Genomic DNA, 17,027 nt, shown 5'->3' with positions numbered 1-17,027 from the left:
AATGCTTCAGAGGAAATAAACAGAACAGGGCAATTATTGAATAATCCATCCCCTATAGTCCAATCCCACCTTCTGGCAATCAGAAGTTTAAGGACACCCAGAGCATGGGGTTGCATCTTTGACCATCTTGGCTAATAGCCACTAATGAGCCTATTCTCCATGAACTTATCTAGTTTGTTTTGGAACCCAGTTATACTTTTCACCTTCACAACATACACTGGCAATGAGTGCCATAGGTTAACTGTGCATTGTGTGAAGAAGTACTTCCTTACATAGGTACCGGAACTAGGGTTAATATCATATATGGCCTACTCTTTCATACTGAGATTGAAAAGTAATGACTGTAAGATAGTAAATGCTGACAGTACCTTGCTGAACAAAGGCCCCGTACACAATCCAAATGGCACTGTGAAGCGTGGAGGAAGCAGAGGGACTGGGATGTGAAGAATTCTGTGCTCTGACTGCCTGGATACGGTTTAAAACAAATATCAAGACACCAACTACAGGGATGGCAGCTGCAATGCAGGCCCACACCGCAAAATCAAAGGGAGCAAAGAGAGAGAAGATGTTGATTTTCTCTTCAGGCTTCTTGATTAGAATTCCCACTGAATAATCCATGTACCGCTTGCTGAAGTCCACAACACTTTCCCGTTCTGGTGTTATAGTGATAGCCGAGATTGCCAAATCTGCTCTCTGCAAGAGAAATGCAAAAGGCCATATTTCTTCCTGCCCCTAGCAAGCACATTGCTTAGATTGGGCAGATTCGGACTATAAGAGAAGTTCCAAAGCAGCCAATGGTTTACGTATTTCATTGATTTCTTTTTCTCATCTAATTTTAAATTGAAGTCTAGTTCAATGCATAAAAAAAACCAGCAGAACCATTTCAATGTATTGAGAGAAATTAATACAATAAAATATGTACTAGTTGAAGGTGGAGTACTGAAATGTACCCTGTGAAATTACTCTATAACAAAAAGCATCTAATTGTCTCACAGATGGGAACTTACTTAACCTTTCTGTCTCACTTTCCTCATCTACAGAATGGAGGCTAAGAATCCTAGCTCTTACCTAACTGGGGCATTGTGAAGATTAATGAAAGAGTCACCATCAATATAAAAATCCCACTCTGCATGAACACTTCTTTTTATCTACTTTTGTTACAAATAACTTCTGCAATTACTCTAACTGAAAGAGATTAATGGGAAACAAAAACCCTACTGTATTCTTCCCCCCTCCCCCCACCTTTGTTTATTTTGTGTATTTGGCAATACTTTATTTATAGTTAGATTTCACTGTTTTCTCTGTACAGTCTATCAGTTTCCCATATTCATACAAGATTTCCATGCAACAACCAGGGGGACTGTTTTGTTTTGTTTTTTTAAAAAAAGGATTAGGACAATGTGATTGAACAGCTATAAACATTGGAAGACGGCTTCAGGGACAGTTTACCTCCTGAAACTATTTTAAACTCATTGTTTAAGTGAATAGATTTCATGGTAACAGTCATGCTGGCAACCTTTGTGGAAGATAAACATTTTGTTTGAAATTAATTTGGAAAAAAAAGTTTTTAAAACATATTTTCTGTTTCCTAACTTCCCTTTTGTGAAAGAACTCAGAGGAGAGGCTGATATAAAGCTTCTTGAAAAAAATGGAAAGACTAGTAACAGAAATACCGTAAGCACTCAATAGCTCACAAGAAAGCCTGATCACATGGGACCTCTAACCAGATTTCCAAATTAATTAAATTCAGAAAAGCTGGGATAAATTTAGAATAAATATGAAAATATCTAACATTTATCTAATGCACGATGTAATGAATATAGATTATAGATATATATTTATTAGAGCTGTTCACTGAACTTGTGTTTTGCTTCAATTTTCATCTCAAGCATCCTTTTTTCAGTAATGCTAAATAATGATAAACATTTTACTTTCAGTTAAAACATATACTGCAGCAGAGCAACCGCCTGTGCAAAGGGCAACACCATTGGATATTAATTCCTCTAAATGTCCTTGCACTACGTTGATGTTGATTGTTCCATGTTGTAGGGATATTAAAGAAGGTTTATATTAGACATGGTTTATATGAAAAATGACTTATTGTTAATTGATGCCTCATAACTAAAGGTTTATGTTAAAAGTAAATTTGTGATTCTAACCTGCAAGCCACCAGCTGTGTCTGTGTGAAGCCTGCTCAAAGAAATACTTTGTATAAAACTTGTTAAACATTAATTAACTCTAAGTAAGCCAAAACAGTGAAATAGATGTGATTAAGATAGAGAATGTATGTGACTGAATGATTAGGGAGTTACCAGTCTGAAGAATTCAGTGTTGGCTGAAGAAGGTGTCAAGTGGGATCAACCAGATGACCCACCACACCTCAAAGGAAGGAAAAACAAGTATCTGACAGAATGGAGCCAGCCATCTGCTGATTGATTTAGCAACAGCAGAATGAAGCAACTCCTATCAACTAACATAGGGAAAAATCCCTATAAAACTGGACTCTAAAGACTGAGGACTTTGAGTCTATGGTTCTGATACCAACCTCCAGGAGCATCAGATGCATCTGACACAGACTCGGCTCCATCCTCATGACCAAGGTACCTGGCCAGTAACTTGGCATGAGCAACATCTAGGCTGGTAACTATAACATCTATACAGAACCTGAATGAATGATTGTGTGAATGAATATGTGTGTGTGTGTGTGTGTGTGTGTGTATGTGTCTGTGTCTGTGTCTGTGTGTGTATAAGGAATAAGTAGTAATGGAAACAAGTAGGAAAACATTGTCTTTTGTTTTGTTATGGTATTTACAATAAATGTGGCATCTTTGCCTTATCCCTCTTAATAAGATCCTGCTGGTTTTTATTATATTGGTACAACATTTTGGTGGAGAATAGCGAAAGGGGGATTATTAGTATTTTTGCCTCACTTATTGTAAACCATTCTGTGTGCACACAACCAGCTCTACAGAGCATGGTTCTTGGTTAACCAAAACTGCTGGCCCCCGTGTGGGTAGCAGGAAAATAAAGAGCTCATAAAATTGTTAACAAAACCTGCTGGCCCCCGGGTGGGTAGTAGGAAAAGTAAAATTGTTAACAAAACCTGCTGGCCCCCGGGTGGGTAGTAGGAAAAGTAAGATTGTTAACAAAACCTGCTGGCCCCCGGGTGGGTAGTAGGAAAAGTAAAATTGTTAACAAAAACTGCTGGCCCCCGGGTGGGTAGTAGGAAAAGTAAAATTATTAACAAAAACTGCTGGCCCCCGGGTGGGTAGTAGGAATATTGTTAACTAAATCTGTTGGCCTCCGTGAAGGTAGCAGAAAAAGAAATATAAATATATATATATCAGGAGCAACAAGAGGGTCCCAGGGACCAGACAGTGCTGCTCGCTGAACAAAATTTAAAATGTTTAAGAAAAGGCAAGGGAAGACAGTCCCAGAGGAAGAAATGAAGTCAAAAGTAGCTTCTACCTCACCTTTTATTAAAGAGAGAACACCTTTTCAGCAAATTCTCCAAAGATATGGGCACAGTCCTTGGACTGAACAAGCCCTTGCAGATATCTGCACCATTTCGGACCTAGAGGATAGATTGGCCCAATATATCCTCATATGCAAACCCCTAAATGCAGTAAAAAGAGATGCTGCAGGGATCTGGCTGCTGTGGAAGGCTTGTAATGACAGCTACCTCCACCTAGCAGCCTGTAAAGAGGAGAAAATATCTCTAAAAGAAAAACTATCCCAATTGGAAAAAGGGGTAGAAAATTGGAAAGTAATGGCTCATTGGGAAAAAGAGGCTTGGGACCCCCGAAAAACATGGGAAGAAAATAAACAACCATTGTAAGCTGCTCTTTTAGGAATTAAGGGTTATAGTGCTTAATATTTATCAGTTTGGTTTTTTTTGTTGGTTGTTGGTTGTTGTTCACAACTGTTGGGAAAATGTAAAAAAACAAAAAACTGCATCAAGATTTTCAAGCCTCTGCTGCAAAAGCAGAGAAATAAAAATGTATGTAGTTCTCAAACCCAGTTAGCTGCCCTTAAGGTTGGGTACAGAGAGTTAAAACAGCACTCTCACATCTTACAACAGCAGTAACATCAGAAGAAAAAACATTTGAGACCCCAGAAGGGTCAGGTTTTTGGGACCCCTCTGGAGAGTGGGAAGGGGGATATTTGGGTAGATTCCTCCTCCCAGGGCCAGAATGCCATGGCAAAGTGGCTGGAAATTCCTGCATCTGCCTCAGACCTCCAGGCCATGGCAAAGTGGCTGGGGATTTTAAAATGAAATCTATTTATTTTTTTTTTTGCACCACTTAATTAGCATTTGTGCAGCCCCAAGTACCAAACACACTGTGGCAGAGACTAAGCAGGGTCTGCCATGTGGAAGCACTGTGCTAATTTATTTTTAAGCTTTTATCTTTCAGGCTCTAAAACCAAAACATCAGGAGAGCTGGTACCAGCTGAAGAGTTATAAAATACCATGGTTATAGTGTCGCGACAAAGTCTGTGTTCAGTGTTCTGTGTTGCATGTTCTCTGTTGCATGTTCTGTGTCTGTCTCTAGTGGTGTCCTGTGCTAGCATTGGGTCCAAAAAAAAAAAAAATACTACACTAGACAGAGCAAATGTCTTTTCCTCTCTACTTCCCCCATGTCCATCCAACTTATCAATCACCACTTGTGTCCAAAAAACTTTGGTCCCCAGTGCATCAGGTTTATTTTTTGTTAGGTTTTATTAATACATTTGTATTGTTAGTTACATTTGCTTGTATTGTTAATTCCACACTTTTCTCTATGCACTCTGGTTCTACTTCCCCAAGTCCTAAAGGGTAGTTCTTGGGCCCCCATAACCTGTAAGACCTTGGCCCATAATTACAGGGCCCCATCTTTCAGGTCCCCCAAAAACCTCTTAAGTACAACTGTTAAAAATAGGGAATTCTGCAACATTTTAGCAAATAAATGTTAGTTTAAGTCCAAATCAGCTTAACCTTGCCTGACAACTATGGTCCTCTAACAAAATCTTATTTCTTGTGTGTGCTTAAGAACCTCAGAAACTTTTATTGTTTGATGGCTATTGCAGCATCAAACTTGGACCTCATCTTATGTGTCAATGTACCCAATTATTGTAATGGTTATGGTTTTTTTTGTATTCCCAATTATAATAACTATAATTGTTTGGATTTATGTTTAGGTTATATCTGGTGTTTAGTCAATTGTAATGGTTTTAGTTATATTCACCTGGTTATAATTGTTTGGTTTGTTTACAATAGATCACCTGTGCCCTACCATAACAACAACTGTAATGATCATAGATCAAGGGGCAAAGTGTTAGCAGCCCCCCCAGTACATAAATGTAAATGCAATGTCAGTACTGTTTTTACAAAACAAATTACAACCTACCACTGGTATGATATATTCTCTGAATGGTCCCCAACCACTACTGGCATCCTATCAGTAATGCTACATCCCTTAATAGTTGTCTTAGTATTAAATTGTATTTGTATTATTGAAATGTTAACCATGTGTTTCTGGATAAAAAGACTGTACACTAGATTGAAATCACAAACCCATGTTGCCTCACAGTACCTTCTTTTAAACAGGTTACATAGAAAGTGACACTAACGAATATATGTATATCGTAGTGTCAAAAGGGGGATTATGTAGGGATATTAAAGAAGGTTTATATTAGACATGGTTTATATGAAAAATGACTTATTGTTAATTGATGCCTCATAACTAAAGGTTTATGTTAAAAGTAAATTTGTGATTCTAACCTGCAAGCCACCAGCTGTGTCTGTGTGAAGCCTGCTCAAAGAAATACTTTGTATAAAACTTGTTAAACATTAATTAACTCTAAGTAAGCCAAAACAGTGAAATAGATGTGATTAAGATAGAGAATGTATGTGACTGAATGATTAGGGAGTTACCAGTCTGAAGAATTCAGTGTTGGCTGAAGAAGGTGTCAAGTGGGATCAACCAGATGACCCACCACACCTCAAAGGAAGGAAAAACAAGTATCTGACAGAATGGAGCCAGCCATCTGCTGATTGATTTAGCAACAGCAGAATGAAGCAACTCCTATCAACTAACATAGGGAAAAATCCCTATAAAACTGGACTCTAAAGACTGAGGACTTTGAGTCTATGGTTCTGATACCAACCTCCAGGAGCATCAGATGCATCTGACACAGACTCGGCTCCATCCTCATGACCAAGGTACCTGGCCAGTAACTTGGCATGAGCAACATCTAGGCTGGTAACTATAACATCTATACAGAACCTGAATGAATGATTGTGTGAATGAATATGTGTGTGTGTGTGTGTGTGTGTGTGTGTATGTGTCTGTGTCTGTGTCTGTGTGTGTATAAGGAATAAGTAGTAATGGAAACAAGTAGGAAAACATTGTCTTTTGTTTTGTTATGGTATTTACAATAAATGTGGCATCTTTGCCTTATCCCTCTTAATAAGATCCTGCTGGTTTTTATTATATTGGTACAACAATGTTAGAAGCTATGTGCATCTCCGAGCAGACACATTTCATTTCCTCTAGGGATTCTTGGCTATAATCAGTTCTCAGTTATCTCAGTGGTGTTCAACTGTGCTCTTCCTGATTTATATGGGTGTAACTAAAAAAGGAATCTGGCCCTCCAAGTGTTATCTGACTGGATCATCTTGAGACCAGCTTTCCATTCTTCTTCAAAATGTTTCTGTACAATGCATCCATTGGAATCAAATAGTTGATCATTGTAAAACCATGTTGCTATAAAGTAGGTGACTCAAAGGATGTTTAACAGAGTAAAAAATGAAGTTGTAGTAGCTTTGAATTAGTGGCAAAGATATAACAGAAAGTCCTCCAATGAGAATGGAAGTAGCATACATATTTTGGTATCTATTTTCCATATGGTAAATATGCATAGTCTATTGTTACATGAGCATAGCTTACATTGATATTGGGAGTAACTTGCTATCACTGACAGAATAATATACTCTAGAGCAGGGGTAGGCAACCTATGGCATGCATGCTGAAGGCGGCACCCAAGCTGATTTTCAGTGGCATTCACACTGCCCGGGTCCTGGCCACCGGTTCGGGGGGCTCCGCCTTTTAATTTAATTTTAAATGAAGCTTCTTAAACATTTTAAAAACCTTATTTACTTTACATACAACAATTATTTAGTTATATATTATAGACTTATAGAAAGAGACCTTCTAAAAATGTTAAAATGTATTACTGGCATGTGAAACCTTAAATTAGAGTGAATAAATGAAGACTCAGCACCCCACTTCTGAAAGGCTGCCGACTCCTGCTCTAGAGTCTTTGTTTTGTGGAGATGGGCCAAAAGCACAAACATTTAGATCAGGATCCAAACTTCAGGAATGTTTAGAATAAGGGTTTTGATTCTGACTCATCCCTTGTATTTTACTGGGGAGGATTTCACTATACCCTTTTAAAAATGTTAGCTGTACTCTGCTTGGAGATCTCTGCTTCTGCTCTCTGTACCTTGTTAATAAGTTCTCCAATCATGCCATTCCAAGAGCTGTTATGGAGCTGGTGTCCATACTTGCCATCAGGAGATTGATAAATCTCATACTTGAAGCCCAGATTCTTGGCAAGTGCATCCAAGACATCAATGGAAAATCCTTTATAGCGCTTCGGTTGCCCAAGTATGTTCTCTGCCACCATCACAAAAGGCTCTTCCTGAGGAAAAAAATAACATCTAAGCTAATATTTAAAGAAGTTTTTTTGAAATGCCTAAAAAACTGGATTTAACTCTCATCAACCCAGTGCTATTGTTGGTTTTTAGAATACTGCAGTTGTCCAGCCCAGAATAATGTAGTTGTATAGATTTTTTTTCCATACGGTAACGAAGGTATCATCTACACAGGGAACACACTGAAATAATAACTAGAAAATACTTTGATTATTTTTACATTATTTAGCATTATGACCAGTCCAAGAATAATTCTTACAGGAGTTGTTCCCTGAAGTGCTTTTAGAGTTAGCAAAATGCATTTTGGAAATCATGCAATAGGAAATCCTGCAGGGCAATGCTGTTTCAGTCTGACACAGACTGTGTGCTCACTTGCCAAGGGAATGCCAGCTCTACTGATTTTACAGCTATTGCCATTGGCCATGTCTGCAAACTGGTGCTGACATCCTCTCCGGATGGAGCGGCTCACCTCCCACAAAGAGGGGAGATATGATCACAGCCTTTATCAGCTAGAGGGAAGAAAGATAAAAACAGATGGAAAGAAAACTGTCCTAATGATCTCCTACGGTTCTCCAGATCTTTCTAATGCACTTTGATCTAGTAGAAGAGAGAAAACCTACATAGAAAAATAAGTAACTTAAGAAGCATGCATTATTTACATAGCCAACTATAGCATCTTTCAACCAGAGGATGACATTATTATAATGAAGAACTGGTGTGGGCATATAGTTTTGGTAAAGAAGAAAAACATAATGAGGTCACCATGTTCAGCATATTAAGTAGTCATAAAGTAACTGCTCCCTTAAAAATATATATTTTAGTGGCTTAGCCAAGCAGAAAATTAATGAATTACCCTTTTATCTCTGGAAATAAGTTCAAATCCTAATTTATTCCCCATGTAGCTTTTAGCTAAGTCGAGCTCCAGTACCTTCTAAGTTACAAGTGGTAAGTGGCCCTATACCATCACATAATGTGAGAAGATTAGAACACCTCTCCAAGGAAGTCCAGAAGTCTTTCTAAAAGAGATACTTTAGCTCAACAAGCAATTATAGACTTAATGAATGAATTGCTTGATGAAATTCTATGGCCCGTATTATGCAGGAGGTGAGAATAGATGATCACAATGTTAAAATCTATTAATCAGTACAGGAAAATGTTACAGGTTAGCGTAAGGAGCACTGTGGCTGAAATTCACCCCTGTGCAGAGACCAGTACAAGTCCTGGACACTATTAGACTAGTGCACGGGGGTTGTATTGGTCATCTGCACGGAGGTGAATTTCAGCCTGGGTGACGGTTTGAGACTAGCACACAGTCTCAGTGTGCAATTCTCTAAACTTCTGATTTTAATGAGCATCAACAAAGTCACACAAAAACTTAAAAGTCCTCCATCTCTCTTCTCTTGCTTATGCAGTTGGTCAGCCCAAGTAGATGACACAGAATTAAAAGAGATAATGAAAAATTATGGGGGGAGGAGAGGGGAAAACCAAACATCCTTTCACAGCATTTTTATTTTGAGTATTTTGTCTCCTGAACTCAAATAGGATCATACCAAGACAGTCACCACTTTCAGTGTCAGTCCTTGTAAGTCACTGCCCAGACGGCGTTCTTGTAGGCTCCCATTCAGTCCCTTTTCAGAGTCCCATGTTGCCAACTACAAATGGAAATAATACAGTGAGCATGAAGGCAATATTAGGCATGTACATTTTTAACATTTACCTAAAATGCTTTAACAGCAATTTGACTGAATGGTTATATTACAAAACAGTAAAGAGTAAAAAAAGGGAGGGCGGGAGAGAATGAGGCATTTTTGCTCCCCATTAGTGTCTGGATAATGATGAGTGAAATTTAAGAGGATAAAAATGCCCAAGTACTTTGGCTGAATGTGTTTTCTTCAATAAATCTGCTTTGTTATCTACAGTACTTGTCATATCATTTCACCTAAGTCACTTTGATAAGACTTTTCTTTTTGGTAAGTTTCTATTGCCTCATCAGCAGCAAGATTACCTGTGGTCTCACCACTGCTCCCTCCCTGTTCTCCTTCTCTGCCCATACTTCAACCCATTCCCCACTGCTTATCAAATGCCAGTTCCTTTCTCCGGTGCACAACCCTGTATCTCATCAATAAGTAGTAAATGTTTGATATTGTTGGCATCATAAGGAATGGACTTCCCTTCCATCTGTATGAGAGTGGCTCTTCAGCTCCTATCTGAAGACTTATTTCCTCTCCTTGACCTAGAACTCCTCACCCTCTTGCTAATAAAACAATCACATCCATTTCTCTCAAACGCCAAGGTTGCTGAAGATCAAACATCTCCTAAGCTTTAAAATAAGTTATAAACCTGGTGTATGCACCCTGCTTAACCCCAGCCCTGCAATATTTATTGATGCTACTTTTGTCAGTATATCTAAATGCATTAGTTTTCAATTAAATATGATACAGCACATCAAACTAAATTGTACTGCATTTTCTGACAAGAAGTCTAATGTGGTAGTCAGCCTCAGAAGACCTATTGGATTTTTCACAGTGAATACTCTCTCCTTAGTTAGTAGCAGACTGTTCCTTTTACCCTAGAATAGAATCCATGAAATTGTTTTGTTCTTGGACAGAAAAAAGTGATATTGAGGTTACATCTCTTGTGTTTGTCATTAGCCCTGCACTTAGAGATATATAGGCAAGTATTTATGCTGCTAGCTGTAGGCATGCCCCTTAGAAATTAAACATAGGCCAGGGAACTCTAAAATGTGGCTTCTTCCAGTTGGGTATCCTTAGTGTAAAGAGTCAAACTTTTCCTGAGAAGGAATGTATTTTTCTGATAACGCCTCTGGTTAAGAGTCCTATGAGACTTACTTCTGTTACTTTTGTTTTACCATTCACCCCCAAAAGTTGGACCAACACACAACAAATAATGGGGGACCACATAACAAATCCTCAGCCAGGGCTTTGGATACAGTGAGTACATCAAAATAATAATCTCACAGATCCATCTTAGTTTGATGATTGGTTGGTCATAGGAATGAAATGAGCTCTAGAGTTATTGTAGATTTCACAACAAGATTCACGTACCTATGAAAACTGGGTACAGTATAGGAAAGTCAGGAATTAGGCTACATCTACCTTAACACATCTGAGAGTGCTAAGAGGTGGGAGGTATAGATGGTGTCAAAAGCTACAATGACCCAAACCTGAATGCTCGCACACTGCTATGTTATTCTGGAAATACCACCCTCTGGGTGAAGTAGTAATTCCACTGGGATAGTCTCCTATGAACACCTACAGCCATGGCCAGTGGAATTTAACAGGAAAGTTCAATTTTAAATTTAATGTCATATATTTGCTCTCAAAATAAATCTAAATAAATAAATAAATAAAAACAAATAGGAAAAATCCTTATAATTTAACAAAGCAGGCCAGATCCTCAACAAATATACAACAGCATAGCTTAATTGACTGAAAAGAAGCAAGTCCAATTTGCGCCAGTTGAGAATCTGGATATTTATTCAAAGGTAGGAAGCAAAACACAACCCTGTATTACTCACCATCTTCTTTTTCAATGTCTTAGCAAACAATTCCTTCTTTTTTCCCCCTTTTTTCTTCCCCACTTTTAAAAATAGCCTTTATCGGAAGACTAAGATATGAATCATTTGAATATCATCTAAATACAATCCGCACCAAGGCTGGGAGTTCTCAAAGAGGAGCTCAACAATATGCCAACATAAATAAGGATTTTTTTTTTGCTTTCATTTAAAAGGGAAAAGGGGAGAAACTGGCTTCTCATATATTAAATAGGATGAGGTTCAGGGAGGAGGGGAATATGTCTAAGATATTTTTATGGTTTCTCCCTATTTCATATCAGCCTCAACTGCATACTGTTTTGTATGCAGAGGTAAATTTTGCAGTCTATAAAAAGTAAATGATGCAGATAAGGTTGATAAATGGAACATGAGGAAAACCTTTTACCAAAAGGGATTCTTCCTCTGAATCCTTGAGCTTCAGACCATTTCATTTGTTCATAAGTGTGTCAATTTTGACTTCCACTTGTTCTTGTAGACAGAATTTTGTTTATAGGATCAATGAATTTATGGTTATATACACCAGTTCTTGACAGCTGACCTGTCAAGATCAGTCCCTGAAAAACTAATTTCCAGCACTGTTAAACAAAATGAGTGCTGCTGCTCTTTGATAAGACAGTTACAATTTTCATTCTTTGTAGAAATGTGCTATACTTCTGCCAGAAATCTGAAGCCAGAGGTTACAGCACAATCATCAATTGATAGGAGATGTATGGCTTCTAAATCTGATTATGACAAACAACTGCTCATAGGATCAGCCACTCGTAGAATAAATTTCATAAACCACTGGTCTCTGGAAAATATATTTGCTGAAGCAATCCAGAGTATTCTTGATTCTCAAGTTATTGAATTGCAGGGTTTGGGCTTCCTGGTTGTGTCTTTAATAAAGCTTTTGGCTTAAAGCCTTCCAGCTAGGCTTTCTTTCTGATTAAGGCTTGTATTGTGCATAGCCATATTACAGACAAATCCTACATTCCCTTCATAAAACAGAAGATCAATCACCACTGAAGCCTAAACTGGAGAAACAGCTACAAAATCCTGATGAAATTATCATTTCGTTGGAAATTCTGGCACAGGGCATGGTGCTAATATTTCTCAGATAGTTGTTGTACTTGTGAGAACATTAGCTGAGAAAATCTTGGAAAGAAACTAACAAGCGTAATTGTATTTTACAACACATAAATGCAGCACATGGTCATGCACACATAGCATATACAACAGTGAAACACTGTTACTAGTTGGTTAATGAACTGTTAATGAAACATTGTAAAGGGTCTGATCCTATATGCTGTTAAAAGGCCCTAGGACATGCTGAGTGCCTTCCACTTCTCCTGACTGGGAGCTCAAATTGCTCAGGACCTCTCAGGAGGCACTTACATACTGTGTGCTTGGACTCCATGTGCTTCCATCAATAAGTAAGGAGCCAGATCCTGCTAGTTGCCAATGGGAGATATATACACACAAAAGATTGGCCAGATTGTTAATAAAGTTCCTCATCTCTCTCAGCCTTACTCATGCAATTGGTCCCATTCAAGTTAGTAGGTCTGATTGTGCTTTCACACCAGAGAATATCTGAAATAACTCCACTGAAGTCAATGGAGTTACATTGATGTAAAATTGTTGAGTAAGAACAGAATCTGAGCCAATGAGACTGCTCATAATAACAGTGTTAAGTCACGCAAGTAACACTGGCATGGATTGTACATAGATTATAAGTACATTATGTTTTATATGATCAATAGTATATAGTAGCAAAGACATACATTATCCATAGATGGCAATATGATTATATAACTATTCACTTATGCATCAACTGCCATTGCAAATGCATTTTCCTTAAGAGCAGTACTTTAATATAAATTTTACAGCTATGTTCAGTAAGCCATTTATAATTAAATCCACAGCCATTTCAGTGAAAAAATTCAGACATATTATTGACAATTAGACAGTAAACATTTACTAAACCTCATATAAGTGTGTGTAGAAATAAATGTGTATAACAATCAGTATAATTCGATGCACTAGATCCTAAAATTAACAGATTTAAGTGGGAAAATGTGTATTTTATCTTTTCTACTAAAAGATGAAAATTGTTCCTTGCACCTATCAAGCAAATATAGCCAAAAAATTGAAAGTGACATAAAAAGTGAATATTTATATTTATACCACATCAGTAACTAAGACCACCCACATCTATATAATTTAAGTTCAGGATACAGTAGTTACTGTCAAAATAATCTGTGCCACTATCATCTTACTCTCCTATTAGATATGACATCACCTAACATGATCTACTTTTCAAATAAAACCTTATCATTTTTTAGCAGAAGCACATTAATTGCATGAAAGGGTTTGCATTAACCAAAAAAAAAAAAAATCTTGAATCCTGCCAAGAGGTAGCAAAACCTTGCTTGGGAACTCCTTTGTAGCATAAAGACCTTTTTGGATGTTTAACACTAGGAAGAAAGCAAAAAGAGAGGAATGTGTGTCAGGCAGTCATTTCTCAGAGCATGAGACATGGACCTCTAGTTCAATGCAAACTATGTTTCCTAGAAATGTGGAAACTCAGTCCAAGCATGGAGACAGATAAACTAGTCCATCCTATCCCCAGTCAACCTGATTAAAGTTAACTGAAATGGACTCCTAGGCCCATTGCAATTCCAATACAATACATTTTTGTATTTTATGGCAAGGGAGTAGGTATCAAAATATCTTAAAAATCTTCTTGTGCTATAGTAATTTATTTACATGTTGGACCACTCTGGTTAACATTGCCAGTCATTTATTGTACAGCCAAGTTAAACAGATCATTTGGAAGGTTTCTTGTTTCTTCCTCTCAAGCATCTGGGACGGGTCATTGTCAGAGATAGGATACTGGCTAAGACTTGACAAGTGAGCGCATCCAATATAGTGTTACTGTGTAACACCACCTGCTCATGTTGCAACAGATTTATTTTTAAATATTGTTATATACTGATTTCATTTTACAATATCTTTGTGTTAAAGATGTAGCCTGCTTCTGAACATCCACATAATTGGAATATCAGTATTCAATGGATGGGTATAATCGGTTTAAGACAGATACTGTAACAAGGGAAGAAGAGGTAGAAGGTGGGTACTATATGGTCAAAAGCCTTTATCCTGTCTGTGAGGTAAAATCTGACAATGACAAGTTCGGTGCTGGGATAATTTGGTTGAGAATTCCATCAGGAATGAAGTAAAGGAGAAACACAGTGCACCTCTGCCTCTGATTAATAGGACCGGACAGCAAGAGCTAAGCATTCCTGGATCAGCTCCTGAGATGCTTGAGAACTAAGAAACCATACTAATGTGGGACTCTTACTGCCCAGGCAAACAGAAAAAAACCCACCTCAAAGCAGTTCTTAGACTATGTGAAGAACAATTTTATGATCCAGAAAGCAGAAAACCCAACCAGAAGAGAAGTCATGTGATACAAATAGAGAGGAGCTGATTAAGGACACAACAATAATAGTGACAGTTAGTTTCATTCACTGTGAGATATATGAATTCAACATAGGATGGAACAGCTATATAACCCGCTGGTCAGCATATACTATGCATCCCCTCTTTGCGCCCAATCCACAGAAGGTATGAGTCTGTTACAGATGCCAGCTACAGAACTTGGCTCTTTAGTTCAAACTGTGGAGACTCATGCTACAAATTTCTAAGATATTTGGACACCTAAATATAAACATGCAGGGTTAGCTCCATCCATGGGATTTAGACTCTGCATTGCAAGGCCTAGCATTTAGGCACTCTACCACCTAATGGAATCCACAGCCCTGACCTAGATGTCCAGGCTCCCTGTACAACACACGGAGAGCACTGAGTGCCTGAGAATGGGATTAACAAAAGGCTGCAAGCTGAGCATGAACTGTTTAAACTAGCCAATATGAAATGCTAAGGAGAGGGGTGTGACCTAAGTGGCTCTCTCTGAAGAGCAGGCATCACCTAATAGGAGGCACCTCCCTCTGCTTGGGATTCACAGCAGTGAAAGGTCTTCCGGAGTCAGGAGCCTGAGACAAGTCATCCCTTCCTCACAAAAGATAGCCCAGCGGTCAGAGCACTCTTGCAAGAGGTGGGCAATCCCATCTTCAGCTTCTCATTCTGCCTGATGTGGAGTAAGAAATTGACCCCAAAAACATCAGCTCCCATTTCTCAGGTGAGCAAGTCATCCAGAGTACCCCATAGCTCAGTGATTAGGGCACTCATCTGAGAAACCCAGATTACAGTCCCTGTTGCAATTAATGTGGGATATGCAGGCCACTGAATCACATGGAGGAAATCTTTGTTGCGGTCTGGTTGATCCACAAGACAGTCCACTTGGCATGGCAAGGGGCCTGCAAAAAAATTGGTCAGTCATTCAGTAAATCCTCAGAGCAGGGAAGAGAAATCATGTAAACGTGTTCTCTGCCACTCCAGTGGTCTTTTGCTGATTCTGGCCGCCATATCTTTCCCAAGTAAGCCCTTTTGAGGCAGTGAGTTGCTCTCACAGAGCAACTTCTGCAGGGAAAGATGGAGGACTAAGGAAGAGAGTACCGTACAGGAACTGCCATGCTAATGCTTGGTTCCCTGCCACAATTCTGTAATGTATCTGACAGAGAGCACTGTGTTCCTGTCCAAGAGAATGATACATGCTAGCACTGTTATTGCAGTGTAAATGGGCCCTTAGAGTGTGAATTCTTCAGGGGAAAGACTGTAGCTTATTTTGTTTTAAAGTGCTGTGCAAATTTATGGTGCTATATAAATGATAATAAAACATTTCTAGAGAATAACTGAAGCATGAGCATTAAGCAGCATGACTTTATAATCAACAAATCATTCTAGACAAACTTGATTGCTTTTTTCGATAGAATTGCAAAATTAGTAGGTAACAGGAAAGAAGATGGCATACAATACCAGTATCTAAATGTAAGTAGTGTACTTCAGTCCATGTCTCCTGAAATCTTACCTTGCACACTTTGAATTAATTTCCTGTGGAAAGGCAATATCATATGGCTTACAAACTACCTGATGAACCAGAGTCAAGGGGAACAATCAAAAGTGATGTATCAAGTTGAAAGGAGGCATCTAGTGGATGCTTCAGGGGTCTGAGTTCAGGTCTAGTCTTATTTAACAGCATTATTAATTATTTGGAACAGGGAATAAAATAGCACACTACTAAAATATACCGATATTACCAAATTACAAGGTATTGCAAACACAAGTGAGGATAGAAAAATAATATGAAGAGAGAAGGAGCAGTTAGAAATATGGGAATGAAATAATTTGTCTTGGAAAAATGCAAGCTAATCCCTCTGGGGGAAAAGAATCCAACACACATATATGCAAGTGGAGGGAGAAAACTGACAACAAATGTCAAAGAGATGCATAGGGGTGAAACTGGACAGCAAATGAGTGAAGTTTTTGCTATGTGATATGACTGCAATATTGCCAATGTGATATTGGGCTGTCAAGTGGAGACAGCCCATGGTAAATTGCCCAGGAGACAGTCCCTCTCTATAAGTAACTGTGGTGAGGCCACACTCCTAATATTGTATTTAGTTCTGGGAAAATCAATAGCAGGAAGAGGTAGAAATATTGGACAGAGTTCAAAGGAGAGCAACAAAAATTATTAGAGGGCTGATGGGACTGGCTTATCCAAAAAGATTAAAGGAACTAACCAGGTATAGCTAGGCTAAGAACAACTAAGGGTATGGCTACACTGAAGCTGGAGGTTTAATTTCCAGCTCATGTAGA

General features: G+C 38.4%; 1 protein-coding gene across 18 annotated transcripts in view; it reads right to left on the bottom strand.

Moving 5' to 3' along the window:
* The window catches only part of GRID1 (glutamate ionotropic receptor delta type subunit 1), an 845,000-nt gene that overhangs the window by 80,146 nt on the left and 747,827 nt on the right, over positions 1-17,027 (bottom strand). For all 18 annotated transcript variants that reach the window (XM_045025227.1, XM_045025243.1, XM_045025244.1 and 15 more), the window contains 3 exons: positions 9,247-9,348; positions 7,486-7,683; positions 369-693 (listed from right to left, as the gene is read on the bottom strand). In XM_045025227.1, coding sequence (XP_044881162.1) covers positions 369-693; positions 7,486-7,683; positions 9,247-9,348 — 625 coding nt within the window. The remainder of the gene's footprint in view (positions 1-368; positions 694-7,485; positions 7,684-9,246; positions 9,349-17,027) is intronic.

Source organism: Mauremys mutica, chromosome 7, assembly GCF_020497125.1.
Source record: "Mauremys mutica isolate MM-2020 ecotype Southern chromosome 7, ASM2049712v1, whole genome shotgun sequence".
Lineage (NCBI taxonomy): Eukaryota > Metazoa > Chordata > Testudines > Geoemydidae > Mauremys > Mauremys mutica.
Note: the sequence above shows the minus strand (reverse complement) of the source record. Positions and strands in the feature narration are given on the sequence as shown.